Below are 15402 nucleotides of genomic sequence, written 5' to 3' on the forward strand. Positions count from 1 at the left end.
CTCGCCTCAGTAAAAGTCCTTAGACTTGTAAATTAACTTGTAAAAATGTTTTGTATTTCGGATTCCCACTCAAAAACCCACGAGCAAGTATTCTAGAGTCCTAGAAAGCACTCAGCAAATTACCCTACTTACAATTTCTCTCAATTCAACAAAGCATACTATTTTAGTTTGCATTCATTTGACATTGGGAGGATGCACAAAATATTCCGGCCTTTGAGTGTCTCCATTCTGAGTTGCCTATTTGCTCTTGTTTGCCCATATTGTACACTTGAAAGTTATTTTCTCTCATTGACATCCATTATAGACTTGTTTAAAAATATATCTAGTAGTAGACAAATTAGCAAATGGATCATGGTATATCTGGATACTAAAATTGACACTAAATTTACAAACTATGTCAAAATTAGTGACATTAGGAAGGCTTTAGGAAACAAGTTCTATGTGGATACACTTACACGAGGATTCCAGTGTTTTCAGAGAAAATGATATGCAAGGACATATGTATAAAAATATATTGAAACATAAAATGTCAAAATAATAGTAATATCAAAAATAGGAGCTAATAGTGTGAGAACATTATTTTTATTGGTTTCCTGTTTTTTAAAATAACATCCAGGTATTGATTCAAATTTCAGCAACCAAGTACCAATTCTCTTTTGAGGTCACAGAATATCCATGATACTTCCTTTACAAATATTATACATTTATTTTTTATTGTGTGTGGTATGTGTTAAGTGTGCATACTATGGCATAGATACGGCAGTCAGAGGACACTTGTGGGAATCAGTTCTCTCTTTCTACCATGTGGGTCCTAGATTGTGGGGACCCACATGCCTTTATCACTGGGTTACCTCACCAGCCTGCTCATGACATTTCCTGCTCCCCATTTTTCAGATCTCTGAGTTCCTCTCTCAGTATTAATTGTTTTAGAATCTAAATATTAGAACTGTCTGTATCACAGATGTTTTCCATCCTCCTCCAGGGTCTTCTGTTTTGTTTTTCTTTTTTTCCACCTAGCATTAGTAAGAGAAGAAAAGAAAAACACAAACAGCACATCTTCAGTACTCAGTAGGTGCTGAGCTGAGGACCACTACAAGTAGCTGTATCCTCTTCAGGCTCTGTGCCCACTTAAAAGCAGAGATAAACAAAATGCCCAAGAGCACACAGTGAGGGCCTGGTACAGAGTGCATTGGTACTCATGACTGCACATTTACCAAACCCTTCTATTTGAACCGTTTACACTCTGCTAGAAAGAAGGCCACTGTGCCCTTCCTCATGTTAAACCCACAGACATGCTGAGTCTACATGAATTCATTTCACCAGAATAATGATACTGATGGGGAGGGCTAACCTTTATCAAACAACTACCTGCCTTCTATGACTTAAAGTAGCTTTCTTGCTAATTCATCAGTTAATCTTCAATCCAAACTTTAAGAAAGGTTTAGCCAAGGTTGCTATGCAAACTGCTTAGAGATGGTACTGTCTGGACACCGATAAACTGAAAGGAGTCAGTGAGAAATTAGGATGCCCTCTGATGACCAGTATGTGGATGGATGAAAAACAGAAATAAAACTGTGGCTAAAGAGACAGCTTGGTGGGGAAAGCACTTGTTGCGCAAGCCAGGATGACTTGAGTTTGATTTCCTGGAATTCACATAAAACTGAAAGGAGAGAAAGGACTCTCAAAAGTTGTTCTCTGATCTCCACAAGCACATGGACAAGCAAAAAACATTTTTTTAAAAGACTGAATCTAACTGGGCTGTGCTAATTCACATCTTTAATCCCAGCACTTGGGAGGCAAGGCAGGCAGATCTCAACAAAAATGTCATTATGAATCTCAGCACTCTGTACACAAATGCACACTAATGCATATTTTCACAGGAACACTTCTGGCTGCTTGAACCAGTCCTATGCCAATGACAGTCCAGTCTTAGAGATGGGGGGGTAGGCAGTAGCACTGAGTCACTGAGGCTTCAGTTTATAGTATTTTTGCTATCTGTGGACAATCACTACCTGAAAACAGTAAACAGAAAATTCCAGAAATGGATGATCTATATACTTGAGTGATTGTTTTGAGATGGTTTCCCATGTAGCCCACACTTGTCTTGAATACAATATATAGCTGAGGACAGCCTTGAGTTTCTGATCTTCCTGTATCTTCCTATCATATGATGGAATCATGGATATGGGGATCTCTACCTAATTTTATTAGGTTCTGGGAACTGGACCCAGGATCTTTTACATATTAGATAAGCACTCTACCAACTGAGTTACATACTCAGCCTGATCCACATATCATGAATAATCTTTCTAACTTCATCATAGTATATTGTTATTGTTCTATTTATTATCATTCTATTCAGTAACCTCATAAGGTGTGCCTAATTTACATATTATCATATTTACAGATGATCATGGATGCCTGTATACAAGACAGTAAAACATTTTTTCTAAAGTCTAATAAAATCTGGTGTTTCAGACACCTATTATGGGTCTAGAATGTATCCTCTGAAGGTAAGAAGATATTATACATTCAAATAACAGTAGATGCTAATTTAGAATATAGCATTTCCTTGATCCAAAGGCCGTGATTTTAGCTATTTTAATGTCTTGTAATGTCTCAAAAGAAGCCTGCACATGATAAATGATTGTATATGTTTCAGAGAACCTTGCTTCTGTGTGTGTATTTATGGAGACAGAGACAGAGAGAAAGAAAGACAGAGACAGAGACAGAGATGGGGGAGGAGCAGATCACTCTTCACACAGGAAATTGTGCTGTCTTTGGCAGAAGTTTACAAAGTAATGAATAGTATACCGTTTTCCCCCTTTTCATTAGTTGAGTCCAATAAGAAAAATGTGAAGTAATAATGCATGAGAGAGAGAGAGAGAGTGAGGAAGAGAGAGAGAGAGAGAGAGAGAGAGAGAGAGAGAGAGAGAGAGAGAGAGAGAGAGAGAGAGAGACACCTCTAAACCCTCCATTAACTAATTGTGTTCCTGTTCTCATTTGTAGCCTTGGCCTCTTTGATTAGCCTTTTAATTTAGCACATTAACAACACTCTCTTTCCTTGGCTATTCCATCACTGAGCTCATTGATGTCAAATGCCCTTGAAGACACTTGAAATTTCCAGCCACGTCTGCTATTATGAAACCGCTTTGTTTTTCTGAACTTCAACCTCAAGTGCTTCAGGACTGAACAAAGCAAGACCATGAGTGAGGCACTGCCATTATTCAGAGGTCCCATTCATGTCGCACAGACTGAGAGCTCTGTTGTTCTTTTTCACCTCACCCCTTTCTTCCCCTCTCATTGGAGACTTGGGATAAATAAGTACCACACTGGCGCTGACTCAGCACATGTGAAGAACTGAGGAAAATGCTTCCAATACTGAGCTTAGGGCATAAGACAGCCAAGTCAAGGAAGGTGGACTTTGGTTATTTGGAACATACACAGAGGTTCTTAAAACCCTAGTGGAGAGGATGCCGATTCAGTTCTCCGACACCACTGAGACAGGAAAAGGAGAATATGTAAGGTGAGAGTGAGAGAACTGACTTCTATGCCCAGCACCATCTGGAAGGTAAGAGAGAAACAACACAGACAAAGCGAGATTCAGACGACCAAGCATTATATAATGAGTGGATGTAAGCTTTAATAAAGCAAAATATGGGCTGGAGTGATATCTCAGTCAACCAAGTACTTGTTTTGTAAGCATGAGGTCCTGAATTCAGTGCCCCAGAAGCCCAAAGCTGCACATGGTGTTCCATGCTTGTAATCCAGCACTGGAGAATCAGAGACTGGAAGATATTTGAAACTTGCTCATCAGCCAGTCTAGCCTAACAGGCAAACTTCAGGTTCCAGGGAGAGATGCTGCTTCAAAAATCAACATGAAAGGGTTCTGAGGAATGACATCCAAAGCTGACCTCTCGACGCCACATCATGTACACATGTACATGTACAAACAGACACTCAATTGAAGGATAGAATGAATGGATGGATGGATAAAGAATGGGGGAAATGAAAAGCTCTCTCACACTTTCCCAGCCTAGGAAAATTCCTTGCTCTCACATCAGAGTCATGACGAGTGAAGCCTCTGAGACTGAAGAGGCTGCAATGGGCCACCAACCATCTCCACTGCTTAGTCTCCTGCCACGGCAGAACTTTCTCTGCACCCATGCTCCCTTGCTCATAGAGCTGTGACCAGTCTGTGCCCACAAACACCCCCTTACCACAACATCTCCCAACACCCTTCCACCTCACAGTAGCTTCCTTTCCATGGAGTCCTGGCTAAGAAGAGATCTCTTCAAAAAAAAAGTGTGCCTGGATTCAACATTAATAAAACCTCCCAACTGATCTAAACCCAAATACCTGTTTTATTTTGAGTTAAGTCTCATTACAAGCTGTCACTGCAATGTTTATGTCTTTGGATGGTGTGTACTGTTCCTGCCTGTTTTTCAATCACTTCTCGAGAGAAATCACCCCTTCCTCAACTTCCTTAACCTTAAGGGTCACATCTGCTCTCAGCTTTCCCAACAGTGAGTTCTCAACTTGAGATAGGCTGCTAAGCCTCAGCTCCTGGTTCAAGGGTACAGAAGTCCCCATCCAAGAATACAAAAATAGACAGTTATTGTATGAGTGTCATCAGTCTCTGTTGGTTTCTATGCTCGTGAGAAGTACACTTAAAGCCACAGAAGTCACCTTTTGCAAGCAGGAAAGAGAAAACTGAGTAAGAGAAACTGACTCAGACTTCAGTGTTACAGTCTGGCCTGGATCTGACTGTTATCTTGAGAATTCTCAGACGTGTATATCAATGTATTTCCCTCTTGAACTCAGCTTATTTCTACAACAATGCTTTTTAGGTATTATACTACAAATGCGTTATTTACTAGTGATATTCATTTGTTTCCATTTTTATCTTGTCTTGTGTCATATCTGATTCCTCGTCTACACACAGGTCTATCAAGATTGGGATCATTTCCTGTTTACTGTGTCTTGAAAACTTAGGATACACAAGATCTGATACACAGGAAACTGTCAATAACATTTTTATCAATTAATAAATCCATAAGCAGAGTTCTATTTGTACAGTTATTCACTAAGATAGTCATCATGGACAGAAACTCTGAGGGCTCCCACTCAGTTAAGTTACTCCCTCCTCCCCTCCCCCAATGACTAAGAAGTTGCTGTCCTTGTGCAAAGATTCCCAGGACGATTCAGAGGCAGAAGCAACAACTAAAGGTAGGGTAGATTATAACCCTAAGACACTCTACAAATTTAACTGTGTTCACATTCCCTCATCAGTTCTTTTCAGAACCTTTGACCTAGAAATTGACATTGTCTCTAAGATAGAAATAAGTTTGAATACGAGAGAATGACAGACCATGCTTTAAGAATAATATTACAGGGCTGATGTAGACGGCTCTGTCGGTGAATCCCTTGCTACATGGGACACTTATATGAATGCTTATAATCCCAGAGCTGGGATGACAGAGGCAGGCAGGTCATGGGGGTGGGGGGTGTCAATGACCTGCCAGCCTAGCCTAATTGGCAAGTTTCAGGGCAATGAGAGACTCTGCCAAATAATAAAAGGTGTTATTCTTCTGAGAAACAACATCTGAAGATGACTTTTGGCCTCTACATGCACCTATACCCAAGTCCACCCACTTACATATGCAAAAAACATTAATTGAAAAACAAAGAGTAAAAAGAACATTTTACTATAGGCATTTTGGGAATAAAAATATCCCTTACTATGTTCAGTGTTCTAAGTATTTTGTTATATGGAGTCCCCTTTCTCCCTGCCTTTGCTTATTTCAATATATGCATGTACACACACACACACACACACACACACACACACACACACACACACGTACTCACTCATACACACTTTCATATTCTGTTCTTATCTCAATCTATCTCCCATTACTAACCCACTGGCAGGGCAATGGAGAAGGGTAAACAATATCTCTAAAATAATCACAAAGAGAGAATCAGAGAGGTCGGCACATCAAGGTAACAAGTGGTGTGAACACAATACACCAGCCTGAGGGTATGACCTTAAATGCTAAGACAGCTGGCCTATGAGAAGCAGAATTCAGAGAGTCCCAGCTTACTGGAGGAGACCCCCGACATCCACAGGAGTAGCATTAAATTTTCCCACATCGCCGGGCAGTGGTGGTGCACGCCTTTAATCCCAGCACTCGGGAGGCAGAGGCAGGCGGATCTCTGTGAGTTCGAGGCCAGCCTGGGCTACCAAGAGAGTTCCAGGAAAGGCACAAAGCTACACAGAGAAACCCTGTCTCGAAAAACCGAAAATAAAACAAACAAACAAATAAATAAAAATTTCCCACATCACTTCCACACCATTCTCTTCCTATACCTGTCTCTCAATTGTTTTCCCTCTCTCTAAGATATCTGAGGATAATAAATAGGAAACACAATGTGTGATTCTCTCTCAACTTGTCCTAAAAGCTTCTTGTTTTTTAATTGTCAAAACAATGCTTTATCACATCCCCAAATTATCTTCTTCGTATTGAATATCAATTTTTCAATTTGTTCTTCTCTGAATAGGGACACAAGTTTGAACAGAAACTAATTTCCGTATGTCGTTCAAACCCGCATCATTTGATCAGGAATTTGTCTGAAGGTTTGGAAAACTTTCTGAAAGTATGTGAAATACCACTCAAGACTCAAGACGTAAACTAGAAGCAGAGGGAACATCTTACAGCAAGCCCATTTTTATTGTTCTCCAAAGAAAACAAAACAAAATATAAAAGCACACAAAGTTGGCCAGTTTCTATGTGTAAACATAAAGAGAAAGCATGCTTAATCTTTTATAGGTTATGTCTTAAGATACTATATATATATGTTATATATGTATATATGTATATATGTATATATATATATATGTACATGTGTTCATGTATAAAGGAAATTTGTCTTGTGCCTTGAGCTCCCTCTTTTACTAGAATTTTTTTTGTCCTTTCTGATGCACAGCTCTCTTTGTGTTTTCTGCCCTACAGAGTTGAACCATGATTTTTTGGAAGAATCTTTAAACACAAGAATTCAATGAGTTCGGTGTCATTATTATATTGGGAAGAAAAATGGACGGGGCTTTATGCTACAAGTCACTTTACAGACAAAGAAGGATGTGCGTGTAAACAAAATTTCAGGAAAATACAAAAAAGTACTGATCAATTTACATCAATGGCTTCTGGGTGCTGAAGCGGAAAATAACATATTCCTCCCTCTGCCAGAGACAGTCTGCAGTGAGTAGAGGCCAAGAATGGGTAAGCCAGGGGGAAGACATAAGTCACAAAAGCACTCCTGCTGCTTCTCTTTGTGGCTATCTAATTCCCTCCCATCAGTCTGCAGGTGAAGAGGATCAAGGGGGCTTGGCACTTTCTTCTGCCTCTGGAAAATCTGGACTAGTGGCTACTTCTTATCTAAAGATGCTTGGGAAACTAGCCTGTTCCAAATATTTAAAAGGCCCTGTAGGAAGTATGGTGGATGCTCCTTTGTTCTCATCTTTTACTCTTTATTATCGTACAATAATTATACACAATTGATTGATGACATGCTTCTACATGTATAGAAAGTATTTTGATCATACTCATCCCCATTACTCTCTTTTGTCCTCTCACATGGCTGCTGATTCCTTTCTTCTTCTTCTAGGCACCCTGTACTTTCATGTCTTTTTTTTTTTTAATTTTAATGACGCAATGTATTGTTTCATCAGGTTAATTTACAGAATCATGAACAACTTATGGGTGGCTACATCACTGAAGAAAAACACCTCTTCCTTCCACAGCTACTATTAACTCTAAATCCTTAGGGAGATAAGGCATCATGAACCCTACCCCATGACAGGTTGTTGATAGCATCAACTGTGAGAGGGTCTTACATAGATAATCTCAGCTGATGAGAGAGCAGCACTGAAATGGGCATGCCATGCCAGAGGACAGCATGCAACAACACTCCATTATTCCCTCCAGCTCTTAGATGCTTTCTGATTTTTCTCTCATGATGCTCCTTAGCCTTGGTGTCAGGAGAAGATGTAGATGTGCCATTAATGGCTGAGCATTCAACAGTCACTTATTCTCATTAATTTGAGTAGTTATGAATCTCTGCAGTTACACTGGGGATTGTTTGTTCCATGGCAAAAGAAGTGAGTGGGAGAGGGGTGTGGTGGTAAGTGTTTGAAAGGATTGAGGATACTTGCACCCTGATGCTGCTGTCGCAGTCCAGAGAGGGGAACCGAGCACAAGTTGCAGAGTCAAGAGCAGTAAGGCATCCCTTCATTCAAACCCTCAGTCTGTTGTTTTCATTTTCCTTACCCCTCAACTTAAGACACAAAGCAACAAGTACAAGTGCTAAATGAATGGCTAAGTCAATAGAACTGCATTTGTTAGTTAGAAGTCAGCAGGAGTCACCTTTGTGCTGCTGGGGAAATTTCTCTAAGACTGCACATTATAGAAAACAGAAACTCTCAACTTGGCATGAAGAACTGAAACTGTCCAGTCTTGATCTGAGGGTTTATGCTCAGTCTTATTGCATCTTGTTATGCCATGTTTGGCTGATATCCCTGGGAGGCCTGCTTTTTTTTCTGAAGGGAAATGAAGGAGGAGTGGATTTGGGGGAGAGGGGAAGTGGGGAGCTGAGAAGAATGGAGGGAGGAGAAACCACTGGGTCTGGATGTAATGTCTGAGAGGAGAATAATTTTTTTAAAATATTTTAAAAATTAAAAAAAGAAACCTCTTTCTCCCATGCAGATATGCTTCCTCTGCTATTTAACACAACTTTAAAAGAATTCAACTAATGAACCAGCTAGGCTGAAGAAAAACAGACAACATGCTGGCCACCAGTGCAACAGGGTGGGAGTGGAAACCAAAAGGAAACCTCAAATCAAATGTTGCAAATACAGCATCAAGTCCAAAACAAACCATTGGCAAACTTACACATTGCAGTCAACAGGTAATATATATTAACAGTCAAATTTCTTCACCATTTCAGCAAAATTTGAACTACCTTTATAATCTCCTGTGGCCCAGGAGTAACTTACAATATGCAAGAAGAAACATGTTACATTTGAAGATTCAGTTGGGTACATGTTGGAATATCCACTGCCTGGATCACAGTCTACCTAGGAATGAAGGAAGCTGTTGTAGGAAAAAACATCTAGTGCAAGGGATGTTAAGTGATAAAAGCAGGCTAGTTCTGAAACACTATGGTCATGTGTTATGTAACAGAAATTCCTTCTCTGGGTTTAATGTCCTCATTCTTCACATTTTAACAGAACAGAAGCTAAGATGCACTCTGCTACAGATATGTGCTCTTCATGTGATAGCATCCTGCCTCCCCAAAGCAGAAACACATGATCAACTCTACGGATAGACCAAAGTGTGCTTCCTAACCTTTACCTTCGGTGCTGCTGTTTCTCTGAGCTGAGAAAATAGTGATATACATACATGATATTAGAAAACTGCCTTAATGAATACAACCAGTTTTCATATTGAGATAGTTTCTATTTTAGGGCTAAAAGAATTAGTATTATTATTTTCTTAGCACTTACTAAAAATTCTTTTTAAAAAGTAGAAAGTAGAAAGGAAACTAAGAGAGCGTAAAAAAAGATGGATGCCAAAGAAGGATGGCCGGGGCGGGGAGGGGGATGACAGATGGGACATGAAAGAGGGAAAGAGACTGGGCATTATACGAGGGACTGTAGGGGCAGAGAAGTAGAGCAGATGTGAGGGAGGTGATGCTATTAAAACACATTTGTTCAAAAACATCACAATGATATCTCATTCCTTATTTGCTAATCTAAAACAAAAGAAAAACGATGTGTATTGTTTGAAATAAACAGGAAAAACAGACGTCACACTGAAAGTCAGGCAAGCCACATCTGCCCGATAGAGGCTTAGCAGACACAGTGACCAAAGAGCACACAACCAGTTCAGTCCACCCCTGCCATCTACGCATGCTCTGAAATTTGGAATCTACAAATCGCATTTTCTACACTCAGTTTATGACCAAGTTCTAGAATATACTGACTAGACCAGAGGAAACTCTAAGTATTCAGGAAAGAAGAGGCAGAGTGCAGAGGATGATTCTAAAAGCAAGAAAATGGTAGAAAGGCAGGGCATGCCATGAGTCACTCAGGCAACTTGGAAGGTTTGTCCACAGTCTGGGGAAGATCTGAAGATGTTGTGCCAAGGGTGACAAATTGAAGATTCTCAGAGTCTTACAGGAAGAACAATGCCTTATGATCCATTCCTTGTTGTAAATGATTAGACTACAATTGTCAATACACAGATGCTGTGTCTGATCCAACGATCTCCCAATTCTTCATACTTTTCACAATAACTCTCAAATGTTCTACCTGTTGTGTTGTCCTTAGGTTTAAAGGGAGAGTTATGAGTTTAGAGGCATGTTTCTTGAAAATAAAATATTTCTAAATGGGCAAGAATAACATGCAACAAAAAAGCTAAAATTAAAAGCAAAAACAAAAATTGTAGCTTGGTTTGATAGCACATGCCTGTAAGTCTGGCAATCAGGAGATGATGTTAGAATAGAGGCCATGCTGCAAGTCATAGTGAGACCCTGTCTTGAAAACATAAAAGCAACAATAACAATAAAAACAATGAAAAGAAAGAAGATGAAAATTAAAGAACACTATATATTATATATATGTATATATACGCATATATGTCTATATAACAGGGGTGGCACACTAGCTCAGTCATTTAAAGTGCTTACAGCAGAATAGAGCCTGAGAACCTGTGTTTGATCCTCAAGAACCACATGGTAGGAGAAAACTCGTTCCAATTGGTTGCCCTCTGACCTCCACACATGTGCTGTTGTATGCAAAACTACTCCACGCAAAATAAATGAGTAACTATAATAAATGTTTTAAAGATGAGAAAAATGGCATTAGGTACATAAATGAGATGTGAAAAGAAATAAAATGGAAATGTTTTTTTTTTTTTTTTTTTATACAAAGTAAAGAAGAGAAAAAAAAAATTAAGAAATCAGACAGCAGAGACCCACTACTCCGAAAGGCACATTGCAGGCTCTGTCTAATGTTGTGATGAGCCACAGGAGATCGATGGTGTCTTATCTCTGAATTCCATGGAGGAGTCTCCATTCCCACTCTCTGTGCCAGTGCCGGAGGGAGGGGCAGCTTATCTGGGTTCTAGAGAAGGCATCTGGTGGGAGGAAGTAACCATGGCATAGCTGGGGGCTGAACTGACCCAGAAGTGTGTGTCTAGCCAGCCATAATAATATACATCTGTCATCCTACAACTTGAGAGGTTGAGGCAGGAGGATGGGCAGTTGGAGGTCATGCTGAGCAACATAGTAAGGCCTTGTCTCGAAGAAAAAAAAAAAAAAAAAAGAAAGGAAAGAAAGAAGAAAATTGTTTTGGTCTTTTCTATAACCTGGTGCCAAGCACAGAAGGGATGGGGTTCAGAATCTGGGAATGTTGCGGGGAAGACTCCTCTAGCCTACTAAACCCAAGTGTGGGAAATCAAAACCTTCAGAGCATCGGGGAGCAGGGACAGCAGACTCAGCTTTCCTTGCCCTGAACAGCAACCTGTCATCACTTAGAGAAAATGAAGTTCAAGGAAAATGACTACCAGTATCTGTCTGTAAGGAAAGACTTCTTAAAGAAACCTAGGGGTTTACATACCCAAGAAGCTGACTGTTCCCCGGCCTGTGGTTATCTCCTCAGCCCGGCTTGGGGGGCGGTGTTCCTAACTAGCTACCTGAAACTTTGCTTTTGCTATCCAAAGCGGTCAGAGTGAGTCTCACTCTCCACCCTGTTCCTCCAGGCCCCAACAAGAAGTCCTCAGGCTTCATGAGACTGTGGACATTGGAACCCCATGCAGTGAACACGGGTGGGTAGGTTCACTTAAAGACTGTTCACCAATTCCAGAATCAACAAAGGACGTGGAGCTGATGCGAAATCTCTTTCAACTGTCTCTCATCTTCATCTCTGCGACCATGAGAGGAGAGACTCTTTTCGCACACTGATAGAGTTGAGGTTCATTTTCCTAAAGCAAGATGAGCTCTGAACCAGAAATATCAAACGTGTTTAGAGTATCTGTATTTACAGACTGGGAGGCAAGGGCAGAGACGGCACTTCCAACGGAGAGAAAAAGAAAAGAGCAAAAATTCCCTGAAACCTCCCAGCACTCACGCTGGCCTGCTAATTCACATCTCCTTAAACAGCACACATCCAGCTGTTCCAATTTAAAGAGCCTGCCAGTGTTTAAATGCACAGCAAAGATGAAAACAACAACAACAAAAAAAACAGAATAAAAGATGTAAATAGAATAGTGGAGTTCAGGGGCAGGCAGGTAGCAACCATTTTTCAGCTTGATAAATGCAGTTAATAAAAATGTGTGGCACCCCAAAGCAAGGGTCAGACAGAAGAAAACAGGAAGTAAGAGGTACAGCTTTGAGAAGTCCAGAATCAATGACCTCAAGGAAGTCAGCAAGCCTCTGCCTTGACCCTGGGAGTAAGGCTGAGGCAGTCTGTGGTTTCCCCTGCTTAGCTTTGCAAATGTGCACGGCCATGAGAGCCAGCTGACTCGATAAATAAAATCAGCGACACCACTGAGGCACTCAGAGTCAAGGGGTGACTGGTCACTCTATAAGCAAGCATAGCCTAAAGGCATTTAAACAAAATTAATTAACCAGAATCCACTCATAGAATAAGAACCCCAAACAGGATCCTTTCCATAAAACACTAATGCAGTTATTTCATGAATGACTCAAGTGGTGATTCCCTACAATGACTTATTATTTAATACTTAAAAAGTCAACATTTGCAAACATTCAAAAATTTTAATTGTAGCAACAACAAAAACAAACTGATATTATTGATCGAGGATTAATCAGAGGAATCAGGAGGGAATAGAGGGAAAACTACCTCTGTTAAGTTTATTTGATTTTTCTATTTCTAAACACTGCTTAAAGATAGGCATGCTTAAAGAGAAATTTTGTTCTGCAATTAAGACAAAATGATACAAAGGCCTGTCTCCAATGGCCAGCGTTGATTGTATTCAACTCTACAAAACAGGGGAGAAAGGGAGTTAAAGTTTTCACAACAGGACCCATGCAAACGAAAGGGGAGGGGCTGAGCAAGGCCTAATTCACAGGAGGGGTGGACCGAGGGACACTAGCAGAGGTCAAAGGGCGGAAGTGATTAAAGAAGAATTCAACAAAGAGGCCCTTCCCTTTCCAGCAAGGAGAAGTTCAAGGCTGTGACTTCAGCCAGAAAAGTGGCTGGAAGGAGGGAGAAAGGTTTTTCTAAGTCTTCTGAACAACAAAACCCAGCAGTGATGGTAGCATTAATATAAAGGGGGTCTCTTTGCACATGCCTCCTCCTTCCCTCTGCAAAGCTAGGAGATTTTGTCTCTAATGTGAACCCACAGAGCTCGGCCCTCTCGACTAGGAAAATTTCACACATGCCCATTATTGGTCTAAGTAAACTAAGGTGTATACATTTGTCCTCCCAGAAGACAGGCACTTTTCTAAGCCATTCATGCTAGGACACTATTTTTTCCCAATTACTTCATCAGTTAAGTATTGTCATCTATAATAACAGGCCATTACTTTTGTGTGTTTATTTTAATGCCACATCTTAAACAGATAACTATATATATATTTATCAATAAGGCAGAAAAAGTACATCTAATCTACCTCTGGACAGAGCATTCTCATAGCGTGTACACACATACACACACCTGCTTAAGGCAAAGAAAACACTCAGCTATCAGCTAAAACATGCAAAGCCAACATGAGAAATAAGTAGTTATTCACACAGGAGAATATATGTACATATATATACAAAACAAAGCCATCATTTCTCAGCACCCTGCTTTGTAATTAAATGAAATTCTACACAGCTACAAGTGAGAGAGAATTTGCTCCATGCTTAAAACGGCATTCCTAGATCTGCTCTTTACTCTGAATTCACCACCATCAATGTCTCAAGAAAAAGGAAAGCAACATATTCCCCCATTCCACACATGCACATGTACCCGCATGCACGCGTGCTCACACACACACACACACACACACACACACACACACACACACACACACAATTTTTTGTTTCCTTTTGCACGTGAAAATAAAATTGTAGCTCAGTGCTAATGAAGCAAGTCTTGCCTAACTCCCACTGGAAAAGCTTGCACATGTACCGTAGCCATGCAAGATTATCCTGCATCGGCATAATCACCTTACACGAAATGCGATTACTCTAGGCTGCAATTTTTATCCCCGAAGTCAATTTATTAATCAGAGAAAGACAGAGAGAATGAACGAGAGAGAAAGAGAGAGAGAGAGACTACCTACCCACAAATACATCATCATCTTGCAAGAGAAATCAAAGGCTCTGTCAGCAAACAGAAGTCTCCTCACTTCACCAAGAGTATCTGGAAGAAAAACTGAAAACCACTCGGTAGAGATTCGTGCCTTTTCCTGCCAAGTCCTCAGAGTCCCTCTTATTTCCTTACACCAGGTTTGCTATGCTTGTTTATGAGTTTATCAGGACAGCATTCCTTCAGTGCCAACGTGTGTGGAGTGACTTGCTCCGGGGCTGCTTGCTTCTCTCTCTCTCTCTCTCTCTCTCTCTCTCTCTCTCTCTCTCTCTCTCTCTCTCTCTCTCTCTCTCTCCTCTCCTCTCCTCTCCTCTCCTCCTCTCCTCTCCCTCCCCTCCTCCCTCCCCCCTCTTTCCTTTCCCTTCCTAACTCTTGCCTTTTCTTTTCCCTCTAGTCAAGACTGCTTAGGTAACAATTCTTGGTGTGGCTGTCTCATGAGCAAATCCAGGTACTTTAGGCAGCGAGTACCAGTGGCACCACAGACACTGTTGAAACTGGCAGTGGTGAGGGTGCTGATAACAATAACAATAATAATAACAGTGACAGCTCAGGATGATCACTAAAGGCAGGTGCTACAGCCGGTCCTGACAGCCAGTAGGAGATTCCCAAAGTCCCTACTGGAGAAATTTACTGGAGGGCTGATCCTCCTGAGGCAAGCATATCAGCACAGAGCTGGTGACTCCGAGATTTTTTTTTTTTTAACTCAAAGTAAAGCTCCAGCTGCAGAGAAAAGAACATGTGCCTCTCCCGGCTTCCCCTTTATCTCTTTAAATGTACTTCAGATAAAAGCAGCATCCAGTTAGGTCAAGGCCTCCCCAGACTCATTCCTCTTCACACCACATGCTCAGCACACTTGTCTACAGCCATCTACCGGCTCCATGGTGTCACTGCGGGCTCAGAGGCTGCAGGTCTTGCTTGCCGCAGCAGCTGCTGCCTGTCCATGTCTGCCTTGCATGGTTTTCAGCCTGGATGTGTATGGGAATCTGGGAGGGGGAGAGGAACACATGGCCTCGGAATCCTG

At 40.9% G+C, this 15402-nt stretch overlaps 1 protein-coding gene across 7 annotated transcripts in view; it reads right to left on the bottom strand.

The window, feature by feature from the left end:
• Rbfox1 (RNA binding fox-1 homolog 1) overlaps nt 1-14730 on the bottom strand; it is a 574719-nt gene extending 559989 nt beyond the window's left edge. For 3 of the 7 annotated variants that reach the window (XM_076577917.1, XM_076577928.1, XM_076577925.1), the window contains exon 1: nt 14356-14654. In XM_076577917.1, coding sequence (XP_076434032.1) covers nt 14356-14373 — 18 coding nt within the window. In that variant the 5' untranslated portion in view covers nt 14374-14654. Of the gene's footprint in view, nt 1-14355 lie in introns of all 7 variants that reach the window. The other 4 variants (XM_076577914.1, XM_076577927.1, XM_076577926.1 and 1 more) reach the window with 4 other exon arrangements.
• Nucleotides 14731-15402: the final 672 nt, after the last annotated feature.

Source organism: Peromyscus maniculatus, chromosome 8 (genome assembly GCF_049852395.1).
Source record: "Peromyscus maniculatus bairdii isolate BWxNUB_F1_BW_parent chromosome 8, HU_Pman_BW_mat_3.1, whole genome shotgun sequence".
Lineage (NCBI taxonomy): Eukaryota > Metazoa > Chordata > Mammalia > Rodentia > Cricetidae > Peromyscus > Peromyscus maniculatus.